The sequence below is a fragment of the Pogoniulus pusillus genome, chromosome 9 (genome assembly GCF_015220805.1).
Source record: "Pogoniulus pusillus isolate bPogPus1 chromosome 9, bPogPus1.pri, whole genome shotgun sequence".
Taxonomy (NCBI): Eukaryota; Metazoa; Chordata; class Aves; order Piciformes; family Lybiidae; genus Pogoniulus; species Pogoniulus pusillus.
Window position 1 is genome coordinate 26172321 of NC_087272.1, and position 27610 is coordinate 26199930.

At 44.1% G+C, this 27610-nt stretch overlaps 1 protein-coding gene across 2 annotated transcripts in view; it reads left to right on the forward strand.

The window, feature by feature from the left end:
* Positions 1-27610, forward strand: part of LOC135178239 (storkhead-box protein 1-like) — a 73094-nt gene that overhangs the window by 24020 nt on the left and 21464 nt on the right. Inside the window, exon 2 of one of the 2 annotated variants that reach the window (XM_064148966.1) lies at positions 14180-14216. The exons of the other annotated variant lie outside the window; for it this stretch is intronic. Coding sequence (XP_064005036.1) covers positions 14180-14199 — 20 coding nt within the window. The 3' untranslated portion in view covers positions 14200-14216. Of the gene's footprint in view, positions 1-14179; positions 14217-27610 lie in introns of those variants that run through there. 2 annotated transcript variants of the gene reach the window in all.

A 27610-nucleotide genomic window follows, 5' to 3' on the forward strand; every position in this document is an offset into this window, starting at 1 on the left:
GACACGTGCTGGAGATGTAATCAGGAACCAAGGTGCTCTTAGCAAAAGCTTTGTTAAAGCATACTTTAAAATGCTATCTTACTGTGCATGCAAAGAGCCTGTCATCATATTAAAAATCACTCCCCTCAGAAGCTGAGAAGTTTGGAAAGATGGGATCAGATCTATGTAGTTGGAGGGACTGTGCTCATCTGCTGGGTTTATCCTTTGTTAAATTTTCAGCATAGGTCCTCATAACATTGTGACAGCAGAAATGCAGGCAAAGCTTAAAGGATTAGCCTGGTTAATATGAGGATGTGAGTTTTGGGGTTTGTTTGTTGCATTAGGGATGAAGAAGTCGTTTTGGGTCCTTAGCTTGGACTCATGCCCACAACCAACCACATGGTACAACAGTTGATGGAATGCAGATAACTACTTCATTTTCTTTGCTATTTAGGTTCAAACTTGTGGTAACAGGTCCCTTCCCAAGCTTTGTTTCAACCACCTGTGTGAATCTAATAGGGTAATTCAGCTCCTTGCCTCAGTTTCCCTGTCCTGCAAATGACGATAATAATACACTCCTCTTTTAATGTGTTTGGAGCACAGGGATGAAAAGCTAGCTATTTAATTATTTGGCCTATTGCTTGTACTCTATTTGTCTGGCCATGGGAACACCTATGATTAGGAAACCTAGGCTTCTCAGGTCTGTCTGGGCAGCACCAGGGCTAGCTTGCCTAGCTGGGTCATGACCTACAGTGCTGGCATTAGCCAGCTGTCCACTTCAAAGGGTGAGTGTAAGAAGAGAATGAAAACTTGTAGGGGAGAAAGCATGCTTTGAACCTGAAAAAAGCAAATGTTTCCTCTTCTGACCAGGGACTGTGAATACACAGGCAGGGTTGCTTCACAAGTAATTTGGAGCAGTATAAATATTTCAAAAGAAAAGTGAGTCAAACCAGCTAATCCATGTAAACTGTTGTCATAGGTACATGGTGAAATGCACGTCTGTCAGCCCTGAGAAGTTGCTGTGTAGGGTTGGGTCAAGACATACTGGATCCTGCATCTCCCAGAGTGGTATGGGAGCAGCAATTTATCTTTCCCTAGTGAGTCACTGAGTAGTCCTAAGACACGCTCCTTGAACACAGAGAGCACAGGTTTTTATTTTTCTAGGGATTAAATTTAGTACAGGAGGAATCTGCTTTGGAAGGGACTTGGACATATTTGAGGCAGGCTAAACTAGCCCCTGAAGGGCTGACAGTAATATTTGTATTACACAGATGCGTCATGGTCTTATGAGGGTAGATATTGTATGTATATTGTAACATGTTGTATATTTTAAGTCTTACAATTTAAAGGTAAATGCTTAGCCCTGGAAATAAACCAGAAAAAAAAAGGCAATATGAAGCAATAGTATGAAGAATTGTATTGTGCTGCACTGCTACACTAACTGTACCAAGCCTATAGGCAAAGGCTTATGGATTTAAGGAGTATATGGCATGTCCTTGTCTCACTGTAGAAACTCTATGTAGAAGGAGATAATTTCAAGATGCAAGACCTGTTGTTATTTGTTATTTGCCAGTTTCCTGACTCTAAGTCTGCTTGGCCTGAAAGCCACGGGCAATCAATGAAATAATTTAAAGGGATTTGGAGCTGACCTTTAAAGTCATATAGTTTTTTTTATAGTGTCTTCAAGAAGAAATCCAATTGCTGAGTCACACATTACTCCACAAAAAAGTTTGAGGAACTGACAGTGGTACAAATGGTTTGCATAGGCATAAATATGAGAGCTCAGTTAGGCAAAGGGATTATTAAGTATAAATTGTTCAGAATGCCCTTAACTTTTAAAAGCCCAATGGTGCTCTGCCATCCAGAAGCTGATGAAATCTCACTTCAATATTTTTGTTGCGTTGCCTTGCATCTTTTATCTAACTTCATTGTGCTTATCCAGTTTACAACACTAATGGTATCTTCCAGCAGCAAAGGTACGTCCTTCAGATAAAATGAAGAGTTCTGATTTCTCTCTTACATAACATAGATGCTTGAGTGTGTCCAGAGAAGAGTGAGGAGGCTGGTGAGAGGCCTTGAGCACAGCCCTACGAGGAGAGGCTGAGGGAGCTGGGATTGTTTAGCCTGGAGAAGAGGAGGCTCAGGGGTGATCTTATTGCTGTTTACAACTACCTGAGGGGAGGTTGTGGCCAGGAGGAGGTTGCTCTCTTCTCTCAGGTGGCCAGCACCAGAACAAGGGGACACAGCCTCAAGCTATGCCAGGGGAAATTTAGGCTTGAGGTGAGGAGAAAGTTCTTCACTGAGAGAGTCATTGGACACTGGAGTGGGCTGCCTGGGGAGGTGGTGGAGTTGCCGTCCCTGGGGCTGTTCAAGGCAGGATTGGACGTGGCACTTGGTGCCATGGTCTAGCCTTGAGCTCTGTGGTAAAGGGTTGGACTTGATGATCTGTGAGGTCTCTTCCAACCTTGGTGATACTGTGAAATATAAAATCATTGATGTGGTCTGAAAAAAAGTCTCAGTATCGAGTATTCCTGATGTCTGCTTGCCAGTTTTGGTGTAGCTGTTTTCCTGCATAGCATGACCAACCTGAAATATTTGCCTTTCCTCCACGCTTTTCTTCTTTTCCAGCTTCATTGCTGTTTTGCTGTCCTGTGGTGTGGAGATGGTGCTGATGGTATTTTCATTTCTGCATGTGTAAGCTGCCAGCTTACTTCCTCCTGCTCACTGTTACTTCTTCTTCCAGTTGACTGACCTCCGAGCTTCCATGTGAAATGGAGGTTATTAAAGGCAAACAGTATCTCAGCAGCACTTATAATTCAGGTACATCTAATGAAACTGGTTCAGCTATGAAAGAATATGGGGAAAGCGACTCTGCACTTGGATTTGATGCCATAAGCAATTGCTTGTTTACCTCAGTGTCCTGAATAACTTCAACCTAGAGCCTGCTAACATGTATAGTTTGCAGATACCTAGGTTTGTAAAATTATTTATGCACCAAATAATTGATGATGATAACAAAGTTTTTGCAGGAATGATGTTGGAATGTTTTGCACTAACTTTTTCAAGCACCTAGCCCACACACCATGGTTTTTAATTATTTTTTTCTTTCTGTTAGGTTCTGGGTTTTGGTTTTAAACATGTTTTTAAGTATTAGTTAAATATTTTATTGGTATGCAAGATGCTTTACTAAGTCAGGCTGAGGTCACTGTAGCCTTAAATTACAGTGCAGAAAGCCAGAAATATTCAGGATCCAAGTCATTAATTGTGCGTGGTGAGGGAGGAAAACCCTGAAGCATCCCACACTTAAAAACTCCTGTTCTGCAGGCCCTCAGTTTTAATATCTTATGTCTTTATTCGCATTGTGTGGGGGACAGTCTGTAGGCCAAGAAGTGGAGAAACCTGCACATTGAAAAGAAAGCATCTTGTCTAGTTCCTCTGCATACGTTTCTCCCAATGAAGCAAGGTGGTGTTATCTGGTAGAGTAACTGGGAAGTGGAACTGGAAGCACTAGTTGCTGCATTCCCTCGTGGCAGGCAGCTCCATGCCTTGCTGTGGTCTACCCCAGATTTTTTTTGGCAGATGCTTTATGTTGGCAGTGGTGATGAGAAGGTTTACTGATTCCTGGTCTCATTAGTCATGTCACTTAGGTCATTACTGCTGGCCTCAGGAGCCCTTCTTTCTTGGTGCTGTCAGTCACCTCTACCATGATCATGGGTGAAGTATGCTGAAGGGTGCTGAGCTGTAAAATGGTAGGACAGAGGCAGTCTAGGCATGTACTGTTTTTAAAAGTGTAAATATTTTAAAATATAGTAAAAAATAGAGTTTTTCTAATATTTCATTTAAAATAAATCTTTTCTGTGCTTAGCACCTTTCCCAGTATTTTCTGAAAGTCAGAAACTGCAGAGTGCTGCTTACTCTGCTGCTTTTGAAATCAGAGCTAAGATTGCCTTCTTCCAGACTTCTTGAATGACTGCAAGTCTTGGGAGGTTTGGTGCTTCATATCACTGAGTAACTTACTGTTATTTGTGATGTATTATCCTGACTTTGGGGCATGAGTCCACAGGTTCACTTCAATGTCTAATCCACTGCTGAGAGACACTTGTTCAAGAGACAGCTTTGGTCTTTCTCTGGTAGGAAATGCCTCATGGAGCTCTTGATGCTGTCACAGCCAACTTGGTATTCCTCTACAGAAAGAGTGTTTGAGGAGGTGAAAATCTACCTTTTAGCATCTCTAATAGTTTGGAGCTGTCTGAACAAGTCCCATGCTCACTGCCTTTTCAGGCCCTGAGATCCCAGGAATGCTGCCGTGGTTGCATGCTGGGAGTACTGTGACAACATGGAAATCACCATAACCTCTGTGAAAGGCATGCAGTGTTTGCAGCCCCTGTGAGATTGGATAGACACAATGTCTTTACAAATTTGGCCAAGCCCTGTGATAGCTATTGCATGCAAGGTCTCTTAACTTGCAGAAAGAAAATCAAATGCCACAATGGAAAGTTCTTGCACACCTCCCTGGGTCTCCCTTGTATGGTTGTGCCTGGCCCTCTGGAAGTCCAGCACTGGACCGTTGAGTATGTTAGAGTGTTTCATATCAGCCCAGGAGCTTCCACAACTGGAGCTGCTTGGGCAGCATCAGGTAAACCATCAGATGGGTGGGCCACCTCTGAGCAGGCCTAGCAAGCCAGTGTTGCCACAATTTTGTTGATCTTCATGTGAGCCCTCCTTGGGGCCAGCCACAGGAAGGCCATCCCTTGCAGACTGCTAGTGCCAAGGACAAGTTTCATTGGTGCACAGAAAACTCAACTGCGAGTGTGATGGAGTAAAGGCATCTCCCATGTGAAAGATCTAGAGTACAGATTTTGCACCCATTTGTATGGTTAGTGCTATCACCATGACCCTTAAACACTGCTGTTTCCCCACTGCTGCTTCGGGATGTCATTACCTACCAGGAAACAGGTGGGAAAAGTGTCCAGGAAAAATGGACCAGGTTTTTGCAACTGGCAGTTTGGGTTTTGGCAGCTAGTGTGAGCAGGCATGTTTCCATTCAGCATCTGTTTCTCTGTGCAAAATGGCAGGAAATCTGCTCTTTAAATCCCTCTGACACTCATCTGTGGATTAACTCAAATGCTCTAAATATTTCATAGCCAAGATAATCAATTAGAAAAAAATGTTTAATTTCAATGTTGCAAAAATCTGAAGCAACACTTTTTGACTATTGCTCCCATCCAAAGCAGCCATTGCCAAAAGAGCACTAGGTGTAGCCCTGCATCATGTGAACTGGTAGCCAGAGAAAGTGTTAGCCATTCTCCTCTACCCATTTGTGTTTGGACACCCCTCATGTTCCCCCAGAACAAATCTTTCCAGTTCCTTTAATCGTGGGAGTGATGCAAGGGAGCTGAAGGGTGGTTAAGGGCAATCCTCCCCAGGTCCCTTACTCTTCCCTCAAATTTGTGCCTGCATGAACATGCTTTGTGCAACTGGAAGATAGGTAAGTCTGCATGTTCCTGTGGAGCCAGGAATAAGAGAAGCATCAGGAAACTTTTGCATTATGAAGACTGGTGGAACCCCTCAAACTCTGCTCCCTACTTCTTGAGAACACTAATACTTTTACTCAAGGTTCCTTGATCAAGGACTGTGCAGCTATGAGCCCCATGTCATTTTAAGTGTGGAAGAATGAAGCAGGCCCCTGGAAAGCAGGAAGGAGAAAGCTGGTCACAGGCTGCCTTGCTTCCATCACTGGAAATAGTGTACTGTGTATTTTTCTTCTACCACTCTGGAACGGGCCCTACCTGCAAGCCTGTAGATGTGTGAGGTGAGCATCTAGCTCTGTTTGCTTCCCTCTACTTTCACCATCTCATGCATGAAAGGTCCTTGATTAAGCTGACCCCTCTGCAACCCAATGGGTTTGGTTTTCCTTTGCAAATCACTGTGCAATCCTGCTGCAATACAGTACAAATGCAGCTTTTTCTTCCTCGGGACTGACCGTGACAGAATGTCACTTCTTAAGTGCTGAAAACCTGCAAATGTAACTTACCTTTTTCTTGTTTTTAAACAAAAGAAAACCAATCAAAACCAAAAGAAGCAATTCTAATGGTGGAATGTTTATGAAACATAGAGGTTTTCAAAACACACAGTGTACAACACAGATACACTTCCAATTTCAAACCTTTTATTACATAGTGAGGTCAGTGGTTTCCTGCAGTTACCAATAGCACTGTGCCTTTCACTTGCTTTGAAACTAAGAAAACAATTCTGTCTCGACAGTGCCTTGCTAAAGAGGTTTGCATACATTCAGCTGTTACTGTGAAGTGATTTCCCCCACACACCTTTTTTTTAACCCATTTGATCTGCTTTGGAGCAGAGATGAAAATATACTAAAATGACACCATGCTAGAGACACTGCACAAGTGAGCAAGCTGGAATCCCTTCCTTCCCTTCCTTCCCTTCCTTCCCTTCCTTCCCTTCCTTCCCTTCCTTCCCTTCCTTCCCTTCCTTCCCTTCCTTCCCTTCCTTCCCTTCCTTCCCTTCCTTCCCTTCCTTCCCTTCCTTCCCTTCCTTCCCTTCCTTCCCTTCCTTCCCTTCCTTCCCTTCCTTCCCTTCCTTCCCTTCCTTCCCTTCCTTCCCTTCCTTCCCTTCCTTCCCTTCCTTCCCTTCCTTCCCTTCCTTCCCTTCCTTCCCTTCCTTCCCTTCCTTCCCTTCCTTCCCTTCCTTCCCTTCCTTCCCTTCCTTCCCTTCCTTCCCTTCCTTCCCTTCCTTCCCTTCCTTCCCTTCCTTCCCTTCCTTCCCTTCCTTCCCTTCCTTCCCTTCCTTCCCTTCCTTCCCTTCCTTCCCTTCCTTCCCTTCCTTCCCTTCCTTCCCTTCCTTCCCTTCCTTCCCTTCCTTCCCTTCCTTCCCTTCCTTCCCTTCCTTCCCTTCCTTCCCTTCCTTCCCTTCCTTCCCTTCCTTCCCTTCCTTCCCTTCCTTCCCTTCCTTCCCTTCCTTCCCTTCCTTCCCTTCCTTCCCTTCCTTCCCTTCCTTCCCTTCCTTCCCTTCCTTCCCTTCCTTCCCTTCCTTCCCTTCCTTCCCTTCCTTCCCTTCCTTCCCTTCCTTCCCTTCCTTCCCTTCCTTCCCTTCCTTCCCTTCCTTCCCTTCCTTCCCTTCCTTCCCTTCCTTCCCTTCCTTCCCTTCCTTCCCTTCCTTCCCTTCCTTCCCTTCCTTCCCTTCCTTCCCTTCCTTCCCTTCCTTCCCTTCCTTCCCTTCCTTCCCTTCCTTCCCTTCCTTCCCTTCCTTCCCTTCCTTCCCTTCCTTCCCTTCCTTCCCTTCCTTCCCTTCCTTCCCTTCCTTCCCTTCCTTCCCTTCCTTCCCTTCCTTCCCTTCCTTCCCTTCCTTCCCTTCCTTCCCTTCCTTCCCTTCCTTCCCTTCCTTCCCTTCCTTCCCTTCCTTCCCTTCCTTCCCTTCCTTCCCTTCCTTCCCTTCCTTCCCTTCCTTCCCTTCCTTCCCTTCCTTCCCTTCCTTCCCTTCCTTCCCTTCCTTCCCTTCCTTCCCTTCCTTCCCTTCCTTCCCTTCCTTCCCTTCCTTCCCTTCCTTCCCTTCCTTCCCTTCCTTTCTCTGTAAAAACAGATGGAATGAAAGGCATCCAGCTTCATGCTTGGAAAACAAAAAGCTAGTTTGGATATTTTGCCGAGTAATTGCAGCAGCTGGGATTCAGAGTTGGCTCTGGGGTCTCTTTGCTCTTCCTGTGTTGCCTACTATTCAGTCTGGATTCACCTTAGTATCTATGGCATGGGCTGAAAGAAAAGACTGATGGTGGAACTCTCATACAGAGTCAGCAGACACTTCCTAATCCTCCCTCCTCCTCTTCCTCCCCTTTCTCCTCCAGTACTGGGTGCTGCAGCTGAGCCTGGCCACCAAGGCACCCTGTGACATGGTGATCTTCGTGGCTCGCAAACAAGCAGCCACTCCTCTCCAAAGAATGTGCTCAGCAACGCTGGCCCTATTAATTTATTTTATTTGGCATTATTAGAAAAAAAAAACCACCAAAAGCACAAAAAAAACCCCACCAGCCCCAAACTGTCTGTCGTCAGGATTTTCTTTAAATAGCCAGTTCTGGAAACAGGAAATTCCTTTAGCTCTGGAAACAGGAAGCAGATCTGCTATTGCATATTTGTTTTAAATCTTTCAATTACTCACTGCTGCCCCTCACCTCTGACTTTCTTTCCACTGTTCAGTGAAATAATCTATTTATTTTTGATAAGCCAGCATCTGTGGATATTGTGCAAGACTCAGGGATATGCTGCCATGGAGTAACTCCATATATTTTGTCATAAAGCTGGCAGGGCTCCTGGTTTTGGGATCCACCATGTTCATTACGTGTATTAACACAACAAGTTCTGTTCATGGAGGTTTGGTACAGAGGTATAGCCTGATGACTCAATAAAATAACAAAAAAAGAAGGGATGAAATGTGAATAGGCATGACAGAACTAAATTGAGGAGAAGGTTGTGCTTTCTTAAGGCTAATAATCAAAGCCTAATGACAAGAAAGAGTGTATCAGTGGAAATGGAGTACTTTTAGACATTCAGGACCAGAAGGGACTTTAAGATGTCTTCTAATCCATCTTCTTGCCCCTAAGAAAGATAAATCTTTATCTTTAAAACTGCTGATAAAGGCAATTTCACAACCTACCAACAAATCTTGTGCCAGGATTTGACTCTTTCTGTAGCCAGATTTTTCATCATACTCTGAAAACGTGTTAGGTGTTGTAAAATAGGGCTTTGTTTTAACTCGTGCAGTAGAGCAAATGATGATGGTCCTTTTTGTACCATAGTCTGCCCTCAGGACTGCATGTTTTCAGGATGTATTTGCTACCTCTGTAGCCTTATTTTAATTTTCTGAGCTTTTACCTCTAAATCATGCTTCCAAAGGCCTCTTGGCTCTCATTGCTTATTTCTTGGACTATATCTCAAAGATGTCTGCCTTTTGCTGGAAGGAGTATCTCCCATGCTGGGCAAAGTCTTCATCTGAAGTCTCACAGCTGCTACTCTGAGAGAAATAGCTGCCTCTTAAGCTGTGCCTATGACATCCTCTATGTCTGGACTTTGGTCATGTTTGCAAAAGCTGTATGTCATTGGCCTCTAACTGTAACTTTGTTTTGGTGGTACTGCCACCCTCCTGTTTATTTCACTTTTGTTTCTGTGGAGTCCTATTTTCTAAGCCAATCACAGAGCTATTAATTGTCCTGGGAATGTGCTGGCTCTTAAATAATTACAAGTTGGGCCAATGTGCCAAGTTTTGGTTTGGAGAAATTGGGTTGGTTGTTTTTTTTTTTTTCTGCTTCCAGACCTTGATGTAGCTCCAGAAAAATAAAAGTGTTTACAGGTGCATTATAAATTAGCACCCTGGTTGCCAGCCCTTTGTAGCTAAGTCCCTGCTCCAGCAGGGTACTGTGACACCTCTCATGCTGTGAGTGCACTTGAGCTAGCAGGAGTTCCTCCGCTGATTCATGTCATTCATGTCCAGACTGCTATGGTGCAGTGGGTTGTTCTCAAAGCCTTCCGGTAGTCTCTGGGACTCATTGTTGCTTGCTCCAGCCCTGCTGATGCCCTTGACATTGAATTCTTTACTTCTTGCTTACAGATTGCTCAGACCCTCCTTCCCAAAGCACCCCAAGATGTCTAGAGCTGCAGGGGTGGCAGAGGTGCCTGTGCAATACGGGCTGGGCTGCAGAGACCTTCTCAGCCAGAGAGAGGGTAGCTCTCTGCTGGTCCTCAGCACTGGAACTCGGCCCCCGCAGTCCCAGGACACAGCTTCAGTATTCTTCTCATGCACTCCCTGTTTGTACCCTTGCTTTAGGCTTAGCTGATGTCTTCCAGAAGGCACAGATACATAGGCAGTGGTTAGCACTGGTTTAGGAGTGACCTGACACCAATGTTTAGCTGTTTATCTCTGTACACTCCACCAAGCAGAAAGTAGCCAACAAGCAGGCTTGAAAAAGCTTATCTTGTTCAGTAAGCAACACCCTTCCCTCTCTCCCGCCTCTGCAAAGATGCCAACAGTTTTAATTTGCTGCTGGTTAGTACAGAATCTGAAGTGTCGTCTCCAAAAGCATGTCAGTGCTGGACACGGTGTGCTGAACTGCTCAGCTGCAGCTTCCACCTGATCCCTGCCATTGGTCTGGTCCAGGACACAACTACTTTTGATGTTAACTTTATTAACTGTCAGAAAGAGTAGCTGCTCTTGGTTAAGGATCCTAAAGCAGTCACCACATTAGCAAGAAAAGAAAGCAAACCAGAAGTAATTCTTTGTTTTAATTCCAGCATAACGTGTTGGAGCAGTTCGAGTATGCTTTGGCATGCTGTGTGGCAATGCAGACGTTTTCTCTGTTGGCTAGTTTGAAAAACAGCGATTGATTGCAGCTGAAAAAAGATGTGAGTCTTTCAGATCAGCAGCTTTCTAACTCAGGGACAGCCTGCATGGCTTGATGACTGTTCTTACACCTCCTTATCCTGAGTTAGCGTGACGCTTTTCTCTTGGAAATGTAATCAGTGGGGGAAAAAAAAAGTTCTAAGCTCTTAGTTGAAGATAAGCTTCTAAATGTTCTCTGCAGAAATGTAAAGGAAAAAAAAAAAAAGAAATAACTTTTTTTTTTCCTCATCCAAAAGTGTAGTGGTACTAATTTTTGTCTCTGTAAGCCTCTTGTGGTGTGTGGTTGAGTTTACCTGAGGTCAATGGGAGCCTTGCTGGTGATTTCATCATGGCTTGGTGCAGCTTTGAAATGGTGACAACTCATCTTCCCAGCTTGCTTGGGGAGCAGGTTGGAAATTCTGATTCCAATGTGGAGGAGCAGAGGAGCCAGTTTGGTTAATCTGGCTGTAGTGAAGGGCTGCTGACAGAATAACCTCACGGACTGGCCAAATATGCCTCCTGTTCCTCCTTCATCTGGGAGTTTTATTCAGGCCTTACAATATTATTGTTATTCCCATCAACATATGCAAAGGTGATCATCATTCTTCTAGCTTTCCCCAAGTGCTGGTCACTGAGTACATTCTCTTGGACTGCAGCATGTATTTTTCTAATATGACATGTGTCTTGCTACAAATAATTTACCTGCATCAAATGATCATTATACTCCTGTTTGCTATGTGAAATGGAGGACTCTTTTAGTATAAAACACACTAGGCATTAAATATATTCATATTTCATAGTGAGGTATGTGAAAAAATGGTAAGTAGGTTCCCTCTGCTGCCTTGAAGGAAGTCTGCCCCTTTTCTAAGCCACAGATGATCTCTACTGTCTGTTTTTCCTTTAAATAAATGTGTAGCTGGTATGTTTATTGCTGTTTTGTAGCAGAACTGCTGAATCTTTGACTTGTGGCTTCACACATGCATTAGGATTTGTGTTGATTTATGTATAACAACCAAAATGCTGGGTTATCTGATGGCCAAGGGCCTTAAGCATGTGCTCTGGAAGAGGATGAGGGGCAGGCACTTGTTCAGCCTGGAAAAGAGGTAGCTTTGGGGGAGACCCAATAGCAACCTGCCCCTGCCTGTGGGGAAGTTAATTGAAAGATGGTGTCAGTATTTTCATAGAATTTCCATCAGGGTAATTGAGCATTGGCAGATTGCCCAAAGGGACTCTAGGAGCTCTGTTCTCAGTGGTTTTCAGCACCTAGTGGAATCACCCCCTGTTCAACCTCACCTGAAGTCAGAGTTGGCCATACTTTGAGCAGGAGGCTGGAGACTTTGCCAAGTTCCTTCCCACCTGAACAGCATCATTTGGTGACATTACAACAAATGCAGGGTTTGGAGGTGCGTGAAATGCAGCGTTCCTTGAGTTCCTTTGGTGTTCCACTTCTAAATGGGACCCCACTGCCACTGTGCTAACTTGGGGCTAGTGGGAAATGCTGTTGCAGCAGACGGTTCCCTTTAGGGATTGACTGCTGCCTAACTGCATGCCCAAGACGGAGCAGTGAGGTGGTGAACAGCATGGTGATATATGATGCAGGGAATACTGCACTGAAGTCATCCTGGCATTCAGCCTCACCTTTATCCCCCACTTCTCCTTTTCTAAACTGATGGATGAGCTGTGACAGATTGTCTTGACTGCAAGTGTGTCACAAATCCGGATTTCATTACAGGAAATTGATAAAATAATTAAATGAAGTAAAATAAAGCATTAGTTGTATGTGCTGGCGGGAGCCTGCTCACTCCGTGCCTGCTGCACGCTGCCCCTCCAGCTGTTGGGGTGCCTCTGCGAGTCCATGCGTAGGGCGAGGGCACTGTGAAGCAAAGCCAGCGTTGGCAGCCGTGACTTGGTCTGCGTTCTCGCCAACACCGACTGGCTTTGCGGTTGTTTTCAACAAGCCCTGGACCACTTGGGAAGGGGAAGTCTGTGGAAGTGCGCGGAGACCTTCCGAACGCGTTCCCAGCGCGGAGAACATGGCAGGCGGGCGCAGTTCAAACAGCGGCGCCATCAGCAGCTCCACTCCCTCGGCCCTCAGGTGAAGCCTGGCGCGGGAGAGATGAGGGCAGTAAGCGCCGCTGCTGGGAAAGCTGCTGGGAAAGCTGGAGCAGCCTTTACCCGCTGCCGGTGCCGCTAGAGGCCCCTCCAGGCACGGCGATGGCCCGGGCTCCTCCAGCGCCGCCGCGGCGGCTGGGGCGGGCGGAGCGCAGGATCCCGCCGTTAGACCCGCGTGTTGAAGGGCTGAAAATCGTCTCCGCAGAGAAGAAAAGGGAGGCGATCTTGGATCGTCTTTCTGGCTTTATGGGAACGGTCCCCCTGGCCCTCGTTCAGACCGGCCCTGAGGCAGTCGAGTTGAACTTGACCCAGCAGCGATGGGTGCGTGTCCTGCCCCAGCGGGGGCCGAGGCAGATGCCTTTACCGACTGCTCTGCGGCTCCGCCGCAGCATGTCCACTGTTCGCACGGTGTTGTGTGAGCACTGGTGTTTTGCTGCCACGCTATGCGAGATCGCAGGGACGCCAAGCTGAAGGTAACCCCTCGGCCTTTTCAGCACTAGATCCAAGAACTGTTCAGGTTGGATATGACCTCTCAGATCACGCCCGACCTACCCAACACCTCTATGACCACTAGACCATGTCCCGAAGTGCCATGTCTTCTCGTTTTGTGTTTCGTTCTGTCCATATTCTATGGGAAATGTGTGCCACTGGTACTTAACATTATTCCCCCTTTTTTTCTCTCTTTTTTTTTCCTACCCCTTTTTTTCCCCCTCTCCCCCCTCTTCCACCTTTCTTCTCAGACCTAAGGATTTGAGGCAGAAATTACTGATGGTCTGGAAACTTCAGCTGCATAAATTTATCATACAGATTGTGTTTGGCCATTGCAAAGTATATTTGACAGCGCCAAGCTAAGAGGCTAAACGCCTTGGTGATTTATAGCCCACTTAGGGTGCAAACATAGTTATTCATTTACCTCATCAAAACAAAGACGTTCACTGTTAATGAGGATAGTTCATCACAGCTGCACTGCCCTGACAGAAAGACGCAGGGATGGCCCCTGAGCTCTGGGAAGGGGATGGAGTGGAGCCTGGATGCTCAGCATGTTTAGGGAACGTGTCGCTGGGTGCTTGCCCGTTCCTTGCAGCCTGGCCCATTGAGGTTTGCAGTAGTTTTGAGAGAAAGAGAAGGGATATACCTTTTTTTCTATCTGGATATATTTTACAGCTGCTGGGCACTACTCTGTTAAGTATCAGGTATATAATAACAGGAGCTATGGATTTAAAAACTGCCCAAATCTGTTTTTTAAATGTAGGGTAACCCAACAGTATCAAAGTGCTTCACATTCAAAAGCTTTGACTTCTGAATGGACACTGTTGTGAAAATAATGCGTCTGTAATTGCTTACACACAAACAAAAATGATCAACTGATGAAAAGTATTTTACACTACTCTTGCCTTTTCTTTACCTTTCCAAAATAGTTTAGAAGCACACCAAATCAGATTTTTCAATATAGATGCATTATTTTTATAGTTTTAACAGCACTGGGAATGTAGTTTTTAGCTGGAAACTCGAGCTCCCCACTTTCCTGCCTCACAGTGAGACTGTATATTTGCATTTTTAAGCTTGTAAAAGCTAGGGAGTTGGAAGTTCTGGCAAACCATGCTTCAGCATGTTGCAATAACATTTAGGCTGCAATGCCTGTCTGCACAGCTCACCACCATCTGCCTGTCTCTTTGCTGCTTTTTTTTCTCTTTATGTTGTTTAGGTTTGAACAACTGTGTCTAAACAAAAGGCTGGCTCCCTATACACAGTGTCTTCTGCTGTTTTAAAGTGAAAGTTTACAGAGTAGGAAGACAGCAGGAAAATGTTTGAGATATGGGAAGAATGGTGAAAGCAAGACAAAGCCTTCTTGACCCACAGCTTTTAAGGGATAAAAGAAAAATACAATTCTACAGAGTGTTTTGATGCACCCTTTTCTATCTCCTTATGATGGAAGACCTAGGAGAGAAATTGAACTCTCATCCATCAACAGAACTCTGGTTTCTTCCCCAGTCATATTTGCTTGGTCTTCAGCAACTGGGTTGCTCTTCCACAGCCTTTTTTGTTGTTTTTTTTTTCCTTGTTTTTAGTGGCCAGCCTCTGTTTCTACTATATCTCTTCTTCAAAGTCTGCTCTTTAGCTCTCTCAAACGTGCAGTACCTCGTGGTTGGTTTCTGCTTGTGTCCCATAGTGGTGGACAGCCAGGCTGGGGATAAGGACTGATGCTGGCCAGCTTCCTGCAGCAGTGCTGCCTCCTTGCCCTCTCCTGCGGTCCTGCCCCAAGCTGTGGCACAAATGCCCGTCTGACTCTTTGGAAGCTTGTGCTAGCTTCAGCATAGTGGGCTGAGACATAAATGTCTGTTTCACAAAGGGGAAGAAAAAAAGTAATTTTGAAAAGTTTCTCATTGATTGTCTGGCAGCAAGTCAAAGCAGATTTGAGCTGGGGCTCAGCTATGAGCTCCCAGTGATGTTTACTTTCCAGAGCACTAGGATAATAAACACAGCAAAATGTGGGAGAGAGAACAAGGCAAGAAAACCTCCCTTTCCTTTCCATCTCTGTGTCTAGCTGTGCTTTCCTTTGGTCCTGGAAATGTTCTTCAACTGAAGAGCATATAAATGGTGGGATTCACTTCTGAGCAGCCCATGGAATAGCCCAGGGTGTCGTTCCTGGAAGAAGCTTTCCCCTTCTTAAATGGGCCCTATATACTGCAGCAGGGAGATGAGAGAAAGAAATGGGGAAATAGTTCCTGAAAGGAGGAAGAAAAAGCTGTTATTCATATTCACTCATCTGTTCAAGATATTCTTAGATCTGCGTGGGCGCAGCCTAACAAAAGGAGGGAGCTTGAGAGAGGCAAGCCAGGTGACAGTGATGTGCATGGGGACAGTCCTGAGGGAGTTTGAGCCATGTCATCCTTAGGATGAGACATGGTATTTCTTCCCAAAGGGGGTTTCTTCCCCAATACCCATTTCTGTCCTCTGCTTCCAGTACAGGGGACTGGAGAGAGGAGAGGTTTCTGAAAAGAAACTTGACAACATTGATTGCTGCTGTGCAAGTGTCAGTTGTGATGTTGCTGTTACTTGGGTGCAAGGAGCTCAAGGGAGGCATCATGATGCAGAGCTCATCTCGGATTGCTTTCCTGGGTATCCCAAAGTGTCCATTTGCTCCTGGGTGCTATTCCAGTAAGGTGTGACTGAGCCAGTGAAGTCAGAGACAGCTCTTGTCAAAGTGATGGGGGAAACGTGACTCACTGAGAGCAGGACAAATGCTCCAAACAAGGAGTCCATGTTGCCTGCAGGGAGGAGAATAAGTTTCTGCAGGGTCTGGTTTGAGGTTTAAGGCAGGATAGGAGAATAGCATAAGATTAGAACTTGGCACCCCTTTCTATTCCCTGCTGGCAGATCACTTTTGACCTCAGTCACATTTAATTACTTCTGACAGGTAACTAACAGACTCTTATTCAGTAATTAGAGGTGTATGTGATTATATTCCTGAGAGGGGGGAAAAGTTGTGGTTGGAAACTCCAGTTGGCAGCGCTGCTTTCATCTGCGTGTAGCATCTAGCAGAACAAGGTCCTTATACCCTTGTAGGTCTTCACTCCTTGTGACAGTAGCTGCTGGAGGTATCACTGTAGGCTGCTTGGATGTGGGCTTGGGATTTTTTTTTCCCCCTTGGTTACTTAAATGAAAGAGTGATAGCACAGAATTTGTTTGTAGAAATTGTGAAAGTGCTGGCCTGTGTGTCAAAGGGAGGCTGGGAGGGTTGTGCTGTACTTTCAGTGGCAAGAGAACGTGAGCAGTTTGATGGTCCAAGTTTTCATAAAATACTAGATCTTGGATTACAGTGGCTGCAACAGGATTTAAATTCCACATCTGTTGTGCTGTAGCTAAAAGGAGACAAAGTGTATTAATGGGTAGCAAGGTTTTGCACCCACTTGATCAAATTACTCTTCCTTGCCATATTTCACTCCTGTAGATGTTTCTAATAGGTGCTGATGGATATACTGTGGCAGAGGAAAATAGCATTTGTGCTGCCTGTTAAATTAATTTCTATGATAAAATGAGGCTACCATGATGACCCATCTGACTCCTGTGATATTTTTATAAAGAACAAAATTGAGTACTGCTGTTATGATTAGAGTATTAAAAGTATTAGGTTTGTTGTCTTAACTGTGCTGTGTTTTCTCATGCTCTCTCTCATGCTGATTGCTAATGACAAGTTTTGGCAAGAGCTGGCCTAGGCAGTCTTTCCCGTGATGGGAACCAGCTGCCCTTCCCATCAGACACCAGGAAAGGGAGGAGGGGGAGCCTTATTTTGAGGGGCATTGATAGAAAAGTAAATGAATGGCAAAGGGCTTATTCTCCTCTATGCCCCATTTCTGTTTCCTTGAGGCCTCCCTGATGTGCAACTTTTAGCCTCACCCTTGGCTTCAACTTCTTGGCTTTCAAGGGATTGTGCCGTATGCCACATTTTCATTACTGGTACAATTGATGGAAAAATCACATTTTATTATGTGAAAAATGCAGTATTCTTGACTGTCAGAGCTCCGTTCAGCTGGAAAAAATCTATGTGACGCACTCTTACATTTCATGTATTTTGTGCATTGGTTGGAATGGAAAAATAATGAAAGGCTGTATTTTGTCAACTTCTGCATCTGTCTGACTGGCAGCGCTGACTGATTTGTTTTTTTAAATGTATTTATTTCTTGCACTAAGCACCATTATTCTCCACCCTTTCACGATAAATGCAAATAATATGGGGAATGTTGAGAAAAGATAGATGCAAATTATTCAATCCCTGCAGGTAGGTCTGTGAAGGAACTGGAAATGTGACTGCAGCATGGAAAAGTACTGTCTTTAAATGAGCTGCAGTAATCATAACAGGGCTGTTGTCTGTGTTTCAGGTTTCTGTGGACATATCTATTTTGGTTTTTTTATTTATTTGTCCTCTCTTTCCCCCTTTCCTGCTGTCAAACTTTAAATGGGATCTGGGGACTTTGAACATCTAGGGTACATTACCCTGTCCATAAATCCCTCTGCCTCTTGTGGGACCACCACTGCTCAGATGTGTTGTGCCCAAACCACTGAGGTTATTGGGTGCTGGCAGGGAGCTAAACAGCCTTGATGTCAGTGAGAATGGGCAGGTATCTCTCCTGAGATCCAGGCTGGTATACCTTTTAGCGTGAATCAAGCTTGCCCTTGGGGGAGAAATGTGGGCTTTCCTCCCTGCACAGCCATGTGCCAGCTGCATTGGTACGTGGGCATGAGTCAGATGGAAGGAAGCCAGGCTGACTTGGCATTGTACAATAATGCAGCTTTTGGGATGCCTTTGCATCTGGACTTGCTTTTGCTCCTACCTCACCAGTGTCTCTAACTGTGCTCCTTCCCAGGAGAAGATATCAAACCATTCCATAATGAGCAGTGGGATGTGGCCCTGGGCATCTTGGTTGTGCTCTTGAGTACTGCATGAGGCAGTAGCCTGGAGAGACTGTGCTGTGCAGCTGACAGGCCTGGTGTGCCAGCTGCTGGGTGTACTCTGTGGTTCAGGCATACCTGTGGTTCAGGATATCCCCACAAACTGAAATCAAGGTTTTCTTGTAGTACAGCATTTTTTCCCCTTTTTTTGAAGCTAGAATTGTCTTTGTACCTAGATCACTATAATTGGAATTTCAAGTGAAAAGCCGGTGAAAAGAGGTGTCAGGGTGCTCCTTCTCAGCACTGTTTCATTATTACCACTTATAAAACTCAGTCCTTATTCCAGTTAAGGTATTTTATGTGCTACAAATTTTCAGTTATTCAGCATATTAAGGAAGTGATGTCTTTATTCTTGCTAGATCCATAGATTCTCTGTCAATGAAAAAGAAATAAACTGAGCAGTGAAAACTTACAGAGAAAGTAGTAAAAATATAAACTTACAGATAAATCTAGAAAATCCTTCTTTATAGTTGAGACATTGTTTATGTTTGCATTTCTGGACTCCTAACCCTGTATTTGTTAGGAGCTCTTTAATAGTGGCCATTAGGAGAGCCTTGGTCTGGAGACTGTTGTAGCTGGAGGAGGGTACCTTGCTGTGCCTTTGTAGTGAATTGGCCTTGAAATCCTTGCAATGGTGGTGTCAAATAGAAGACAATCCCAAGAGAAGTCGGGTAGGAAGGAACATCAGGAGGTCTCTGGTCCAGCCTCTTGCTCAGGGCAGAACTAGCTGTGAGATATGACATGGTTGTGCTAGGCTTGATCCAGTTGGGTCTTTGAAAGCCTCCAGAGACCTGAATAGCACAGGCCTGCTGGGAAAACTGTTCCAAGAAACACTCTTGCTCATTTGCTATTTATCAGCACTGAGGGTTATCACAGGTAAATGTAGGCTGTCATTCTCTTGCTCTGCAGATATTCCTGAGACTCTTTTTTATTACTATTTAGGAGGCAGTATAAGCAATGACCCCATAAGCCTGAGACACTTGGTGTTCACTGTCATAAAGAGGTGGATGTGAGGGATAAGAACCTGCTTTGTCCTCTTTTGGGGGTAGTTGTGGGGTAAGCAAAGCTATCCTGCCAATCAGGGGAGCGAGAACCAGTCCAGTCTCCTCTATTACAGGTTTTTGCTGACCTTTTTGCCATCTAAGTGATGGAGTTGGGACTGCTGTGCTCCCAGGCCATCATCCTTTTTCCCTGCTAAGCTATACTTCTCTGTCCTGGCTGAAGTAGTCTGTCCTAGCTTGGTGAGGTGGTAGCTGTCAGTACAGTTAATAGTGGGACTGAGACACTTAGCAGAAGTCATTTGTACTGTTTGCCTTTGGGACACATGGCTGCAGCATGGGGACAGTGTAGCACCTCACTCAGTGCCCAAGATGCCAGTATAATCCTTCAGAGAGACGGGCACCTCCTGAAGCCTCAGCTAGGGGTGGAAAGCGAAGCCTCACTGGCCAGGACTCAGCCCAGGACTCCCTGCATGTCTGCATGTTCTGTTCTGCTGCCTAAAGCATCATCTTGCTTGCTCAGACAAGTCATTCACCACATCAGGAGAGTGTGAGAAAATAACCCAGTCAGTATAACAGAGGAAGATAAAGGCTTGTGTGGTTGGCCAGTTGGAGCTGAACTAGCTTGGGATTTTTTTTTTCTCTTAGCAACACCCTGAATAAAATGCAGCGTGAATGGATGTGAAGTATAAAGAGGATTTGCTTCCTTCTTGCCTAGACCTACGTCCCACAAAAGGCAAAAGTAGACATACAGACAGCTATTCCTCAATGCTTTGGTAGAGCTTTAGACCATCCAAAGGTTCAGCATGTTTGACTGGTAGGACGCTGGATTCTCTCCACTCAAATTAGCTTTGAATACAAGGGAAGTCTCTGACACGGAAGAGAGGAGAAGACATGGTAATCATCTGGGGTGTTTCAGTTGTGCTGTGCAGTCACCCAGAGTCTACTTCTTCTCTTGATTCTTCATTTGGGTTTGAAGAGAGGACCCCAGATGTAATGTAAGTAATGGAGGGGCAAACCATGTCCTGTAGTAGAGGCAGCAATATGAGGCTGTGGTGGGTCAGGTCTGGAAAAGGGCTGATGTTTGTTAACAGGGTGGAAAAAGAAGAGAATATGTGTTTGGATTGAGTCAGTTCTGAATTCCTGCCTATTAAAAACCTGAAGCTATTTTGCTCCTGTGAGATGTAAACTGTATTTCACAGCTGCCGTTTGCTGTTGTTATTTAAGAGATGGCAGCGAAACAGAACAGGATAAAGTCTTCTGCTGCAGTAGAAATGCCAGTGTAAATAATTTATTTGCTAATTGGTAGACATTGCTTTAATGACATACAGCTTTAACAGGTTATTTGTATCACATCAAACCCTGTATTCTAGAGGCAGCTTTCCCCCTCTGTTAGGTGTTAATGCAGTTGTGTGGAGTAATCGCACAATAGTGCAGATGAACAGCTCTTGTCTCTGCTTTGCTCAGGGAGCAGAGGCTTTTGACTTGCTCCATGCATGACAAAAATGACATCCAAGTTTTACAAAAGTGTATTTTGGAAATAAAGGCAGAACTTTAATTAAAAAAAACAAACAAATCGCTCCCCCTCTCCCCAGTAAATGAGGTCATGTTGTCTGATTGCCTGGTCCATCTGTTGCAGTTCATAAGTCTGTTATTTTTTTAAAGGCCAGTACTAAATGGTATTATGTAGTTATCTACTTTCATATGCATCTTGGCTTGTCAAGCACTGTCATTATATCAACCGCTGTTCTTAAAACAGGATTTTGGTTAAAATAGTATATACCTGCCATCTGGTTGAAAGATGTAAGCTTCCTACACAACTAAGTGGAGTTGTATCACAGTATTAGGAATAGCTTGTGTTCTCTTGAAAATAGCAGCTGATGGCAGATTGCAGAAATCAGCCAGTTATCAGTTGTCATTAAGCTATTTGATATCTGACATACATGGAAAACATTCTATTTTTAAGCATGCAATTATGTTATAGAACTATTCCTCTCTTTCTTTAATTATTTTTTAAAACATTGTTCTCCCTTTACTCATTTTAAAGGTGTTGGTTTGACTGAACTGGAAAGCAAAGTAACCCTTAGTATCTGGACAATAGATACTGAAGGTGTGCTAAACTGCATGCAACATTTCTACCATCATAAGTTGGTCTGTAGACGTAAATTTGAGTTTTTCTGGTGCTATAGGTGTCTAAATAGAAAAGTAATTTTCTCCTGGGTTTAAGACTGGATATCTTAACCATAGAGAAAAGTCCTCCAGCAGTGTCAGAGAAGTACAAGGAAGAGGTGGACTCCAGAAAGTGTAACCTTTATTATTTTGTTCCTATCAGCCTGCACCCCTATACAAATGAATATCACAGGCTATTCCCTTGTCTCCCTCTCTCTGTTCCCAGTATGCACTCTTATTTCTTGTGGTGAGGTGGAGGTTTGTGCCCTTCTTAGGCCTTGGAAAAGCTAATTTTTGCTGCACAATTTGGGCCTGGTTAAGGGGAAGGTTTTGGAAGGTGTTGGCCTAGTGAAGGTTTGGGGGAAAAAAGCCTAGGTTAGAGAAACTGGGCCAAGGCTGAATATAAATCTGTGTAGTTTATATTTCTGTATATATTTGTGAATAGTATTTCCATTTAAACTTCCAATGCTGTGTGGAGCATTTTTATTTTACTCCTTGGGAAGGGGTAAAATAGCTTTTCTGTCCTCTCAAACCAAGGCACAGCTACAAATAGTGCAGGAAACAGAAATACATAGAACCAGCCATGGAGGAGACTGCACAACTAGAAATTGTACTGTTTGTGAATATGTAAATGGTGAGTGGCAGGAGGCTGGAGCCAGGCTCTGCTCAGCGATGCCCAATGACAGCACAAGGGGCAATAGGTGGAAGCTGAGGCATAGGAAATTTCATGTAAACACGAGGAGGAATTTTTTTTCCCTGTGAGGGTGCCAGAACACTGGAACAGGCTGCCCAGGGGGGTTGTGGAGTCTCCTTCTCAGGAGATATTAAAAACCTGCCTGGGCATGTTCCTTTGTGATCTGATATAGATGACCGTGCTCTGGCAGAGGGGTTGGCCTGGATGTTCTTTTGCTGTCCCTTCCAGCCCCTGACATTTTGTGATTCTGTGAAAAGATGCATTTTACCATAATGTGCATTTATGGTACTGTTAGAAGAAAAAACCTCAAGTTTTAGGATCAACTAAAACAGGAACACTGCTAAACTTTGCTAAGGCATGGAAGCCTACTAGAGCAATAGGCTAGGCACTAGCATAAAAGCTTAGTGCTGACTGCTAAGCAAGGATTCATGTACAGCGCAGGGTAGAGGACACTGCTAGAGAGGGCAGTGAGGCATGGCAATGCTGTGACCTGGTTTGTTGAGGAGAACGATGATTATGGGAAACAAGATAGAAACAGTCTGCTGAAAACATAGATTGTGTTTTACTTCTGTGAGTGGAAACATGAACACAAAAAGCAATTAAAATAGGATAGGATGCTGTAAGGCTATTGATTTTACCAGAAATGCTATGAGGAGGTATTTTTGTGTAAGCTGGGGGTTAGACCATGACTAATCTGCTTCGGTGACACTGAAATCTTGTGAACACATTCTGCCAGATTTTGGTAAAAAGTGCTATAAATAATACTTGATTATTCTCACAAGATCTCAATTATAGTAAAGCAGAAATGTTTTGAGAACTACGAGGAGTTCGTTGTCCTCACTGGCAGGGCCCATCATCTCTTATCCTGTATGAAGGTCAACTGCAAAATTAAAGTCTTTGCTGTTTTGGATTCAGCATAATCTTGATCAGGTTTGAATCTGTTGTGTTTGAATATGAATCCTTTTGTCTTTTCAGATGGTATCTCAAATTCTGGTTGTGAAACATCTCTAGTTCTGCTTTTGGAAATGACTTTTTGCACAACCATTCACCCACGATGAAAACACATGCAGCTTCATGATGAGGAGTTTTAGAGTGTTGCAGTCATCAGAGATATGTCCTAACAGAAAATTGAGTAGCAAAGGTGTAGGTTAGAAGTTGTGTTTGGGGTTTTTTGTTGACTTTTCCTCATCAAAGGAGTGTTCGGAAATTGTATTATGGAGGGCTAACCATGTCTCCTCTGATCTAGAATTCTGGAGGCCTTCTTAGGCCATCAAAGCAGCTTTGACAATCTCAGGATTTTGGCAATATTGCAACTGCCTTGACCGTAAAAAGACTTGAAGCTGGTGCAGACAGCAGTCACTGCAGAGGAAGATTTGCAGGAGTGGTGCCCAGGAGCAATTGCAGCTCTCTCACAGAATCACAGAATTGCCAGGGTTGGAAGGGTCCTCAAGCATCATCTACTTCCAACCCCCTGCCATGGGAAGAAACACTTTCCATTAGATCAGATTGCCCAGATCCACATCCAGCCTGGCCTTAAAAACATCCAGGGATGGGGCTTCTGCCACCTCCCTGGGCAACCTGTTCCAGTGTCTCACGACCCTTATGGTGAAGAACTTCTTCCTAATGTCTAATCTAAATCTACCCTCTTCTAGCTTGGATCCATTCCCCCCGGTCCTATCAGTACCCAACACCCTAAAAAGTCCCTTATCAGCTTTCCAGGCATGTATGCACACACCAGCTCCCTGTGCTTTCCAGTTGATTGAGCTGGTGTTCTCAGTAAAAAACTGTGCTCTACAGGTGCTGCAGAGAAGCCTTCTGCTGGTACACAGGAAAGGCTGGCAGAGGAGGAGGGGCTGAGACAATCACAGAGTGAGAAATGCAGATGTTTGACAGTTCAGGGCAGTTTGGCAGAAAATAACCTCTTCCTCTTCACTTTCCAGACAGCGTACAATCATTTGCAATTCCTAGCTGCTTATTCTCTAATTTAGCAGCTAACAACTCCTCTGCCCTGGTATGCTCCTCCTCCTCTCCCAGCCACCAGCTTTCCCAGACTGCTTGCCAGATGACAGGAACAAATTTGCTGCCTGGTTTAGTTCTCTTTGGCTGGACTTTCAGAGGCCATTTTGATTCCCTACTTCCCTGGCAAAAGGTTAGTGAAAGACCATTTATATGCCTCCCTTTCTTCTATTTGAAACTTTTTAACATGTTTATCTACACTAAAACAGGTCCAGTGGATGGCTCAAAAAAAAAAAAATCACTTAATCTAAGTTTGTCTTGTGGTTGGGTCCAAATAAAATTGGGAAGGAGGACTCACAGATCAAAAGTAACTGTGTAGGCAGGTTTATTGAAGGACTAAACACAGTGTGGTGTTTTACATCTCACATTTGAGGGGAAAAAAGTGTTTAAAGTGGTTATAGTTAGTTTTTTAAAGTCTATCAGAAATCTGTACAGATCAGACTATCAGGAGTGGCACGTGGTAATTAGAATCAGGTAGCATCCTGAGAAACAAGGATGTTTCTCAGAAGAGCTCAGTGGTTTTGCAAGCACCTAACAAAGTTTTCCTTTCTCAGTTCTGGAGGCAGATTGTCAATGCTACTGGGTATGGTGCCGTGTTACTCCTAGCGTCTGTGTAAGTAGGTTAGGAAATGATGTAGGAATGTCATAGTAAAAAGCAGTTGATTTTTTTTTATATGGGTTCTGAGGGTATTGTATGTCCAAATGAATTCAATGTGTCTGATGTAAATCCGAAAACTTACTCTTGGTCATCCTGAACTCCTAAACTTCTCCCTTTAGAAACTTGTCTTGGAAATGAGGTTTTGGGGGCATCATTCTAGCGCCATTCTCAGGTTAATTTTTCCAAGTTGATTTTTCTTTTGCAGGCTTAAGTCATCTTCTCACCTTCTCAGATTCTGACCTCTTTGTGTCAGTGGGGAATCTGGTAAGACCCAAATTTAGGCCACCAAATGCACTGCGTTTTGAACTTTTTAAAATTTCATTTTTTTTAGGGGAAGCAGGGTGTGGGGGAGAGGAGCTCTAAAAATGGCTTTGTTTACAGCAGCATTTAACTTGCCTTCAGCTTAGGGCAGCATAAGTTCTTTCACTTGGGAAGTTCTGCTCTTACCAAGAGAAAGCTAGAAAGTGAAAATCTTCTTAGCATGGCCTTATATACCTTGAGAAAACTTCAGGTGTGCCAGAAAATATGTGCTCTGTCTGACCACGCAGCCTTCAAAGCAGCAGCAGCTGCAGCTCTGGAATTGCCTATGAAATTGTGAGATGAAGGAGAGATTCTCAGAACCCAACTGAGTACCTTGCTGAAGGGCACCAGGTGATAAAGGAGTTACTCATCTTCCAGCTGGGAGTTGCCATGGGGCACCCTCCAGGCCCTGCATTTAGTGCTAGGGATGCAGCTCTCTCTTGTTCCTGCTTCCTCTCAGAGGAACCACTGCTTTTCCTTATCATCTTAAGTTACTCAAGAAGAGAACATGCGTGCTGAAACTCAGGATCAAGTTCAACAGGCAACATCCAATGTATCCTGTCTAATCTGAAGAATTTTTTTTAATAGTTTAAGCTTTTGATGAGTGTTGTGTAGTAGTTGTGGTGTCGACAAGTACTTCACATAGATATTGCACAGAATACTAGTGTTTTGTCTTAGGATTTAAAGACAAAAGAAGAACTTTAAAAATCTGTTAATCTGGTAGAAAGTAGTCTTAGTGGCAGCAGTGGTAGAGGCAGCCTGAGATGAACCTTCAGTAATAAGGTCCATCAGTGCAGTGTGGTGTGAAGTAATGGCTTTCTGCAGCACGAAAAAGCAGATGTTTAAGGTTGTACACATATAGCATAGGGAGGGTAGGCATAAGCATGTAATTAGCAACATTTCTGTTTTTCTCTCTCTACCTCGGGAATTTATGTGCTGAAACCTAAAGCTGAAAGCTCTGAAGGCAACTTTCTGAGCTTAAGAAGTGGTAGATTTTATAATTTCTGGTACTACCTTAAATTTTTACTCACTTTTGCCTCTGGGTTATGATGGACAAAGATTCTTTTGGGTATGTGTAAGGACCTTGCTATCTCTGTACTAAAACATACATGATGAGTTTCTGTCTCTGTGATCAAAGGCGCCCTTTAAGGAAGGATGTGTTATGTTGTCATTTTATAGCTGAGAGCAGGAGAGAATATATGACCACACCCCATGCTTTTCCTCAGGACTTGTGCTTTGTAGTAGCTACACAGTAGGTTTACAAGGGAAAATACAGTGAGAGCCACTTGAATATGAGCTGTTGTGCTAGGAAGCATGTTCTATGGCAATGCACTTGTGGCATTATTGCATCACCTCAGGTGTTTGTACATCTTCTCAACGACTGGATACCTTATTAAGAATGTACAGGATAACTGGAAAGTAACATAGTTTACCTGAAGTCGTGCAAAATTTTTGGTTAAAATTTGGGGCTTTTGTGGTAGGGAGGATTTATTTTGTGACTGTGGTTACTATGTGCAAAAATAATGGTTGTGAAGTACTTGTGTCCTGCTTAAGAGGATGGTTCTGGTGCATGGGTTTCCCATGTCCTCATGACCATTCTGTGTGAAAGAGAGGTTATTTCTGCTCTAGACAATATAAAGAATTAACATAGAGCTTTAAAAGAGCAATGTCCTTTGGACTTTCTAATTCTGAAAATCTATTACAAAATTTTCATTGACTACAGGGAAGATGCAGGCATTCAGACCTACAAGTGTGCATTACATTACCTTCTCAGGTGGCATGCAGAAACTCATGCAGCACTACTTGAGGACTGATTTGGGTTGCTCTTGGATCAAGGTCTTGTCTAGATTAAAGGTTTGGATTGTTATGTGAAGTGCTGCAACTGTGTGCATAATCTTTGCTCATGACAAATGCAAGATTATTTGGTTTATTTTACATCTCAGGTAAATGCCCTGGGGCTGATAGCACAGAGATAATGTTCAGTTGATGCCTGGTAACTTCATTATGAAGTGAAGTATTGAGTTAAAAAAGCAGGAGTGTCACTATATAATCTGCTGGGTTGGTTTCATCCCATTGGCTGCTCCCAACTGAAGCCTACTTGATTTTGAAATGCAAGTTAGCTCATTTTAAACAGGAATAGGCTGAATTTAACCCGCCCGTACGGAGCTAAGCAAATCTGCCAAATGCTTGAGGGTTGCCTAATGCGTGATGCTCCTCAGATCTGCTTTAAATGGGTATTTGGTATCACTGTTGTGTTATTTCCATTGCCCAGGAGAGATGCTGTGTGTTCAGCAGGGCTGCAGGACGAGCTGGCTGGGATGCCTCATTACCATGGGGCAGAGCCCTAAGGAGCTCATCTCACTCTGGATTGTCAAGGGGGACTTGTAGCATGAGGTAGAGATGGGAGAGGCCTTCCCTCTCCTCCATTGTAGTGCATGCCATTCTCTTCACATAGGCTGTAGTGGATGCCACAGATTTCTAGGAAAAATAATTTGGAAAACTTTAAACTGGAATACCTGGCACATTGCCAGCTTATCCTATGGGCAGAAGTGCAAGGAATGGGAAGGCTGACTCCCTTACTGTCCTCTGGGGGAGGAAAGCTGGCTGCAGCACTTCCCTTGCCTTGCTGCTTTATGTGAGGACGCCAATGCTATTAGCTCTATGCATTGCATACAGTCTGCATAAGAGAGAGTGAAGAATATGTGTATGAATTCTTCCCTCTTTTCTGGAATATCTCCTTTTATTCCAGGCTAGAGCAGAGATAATCAGCAGGGGAAAACTTTTCTTTTAAATAACTTTTCTGCCATAACATCTTCATGCCAGGTTTTTATGTGTATTTTTTTCCCCCCA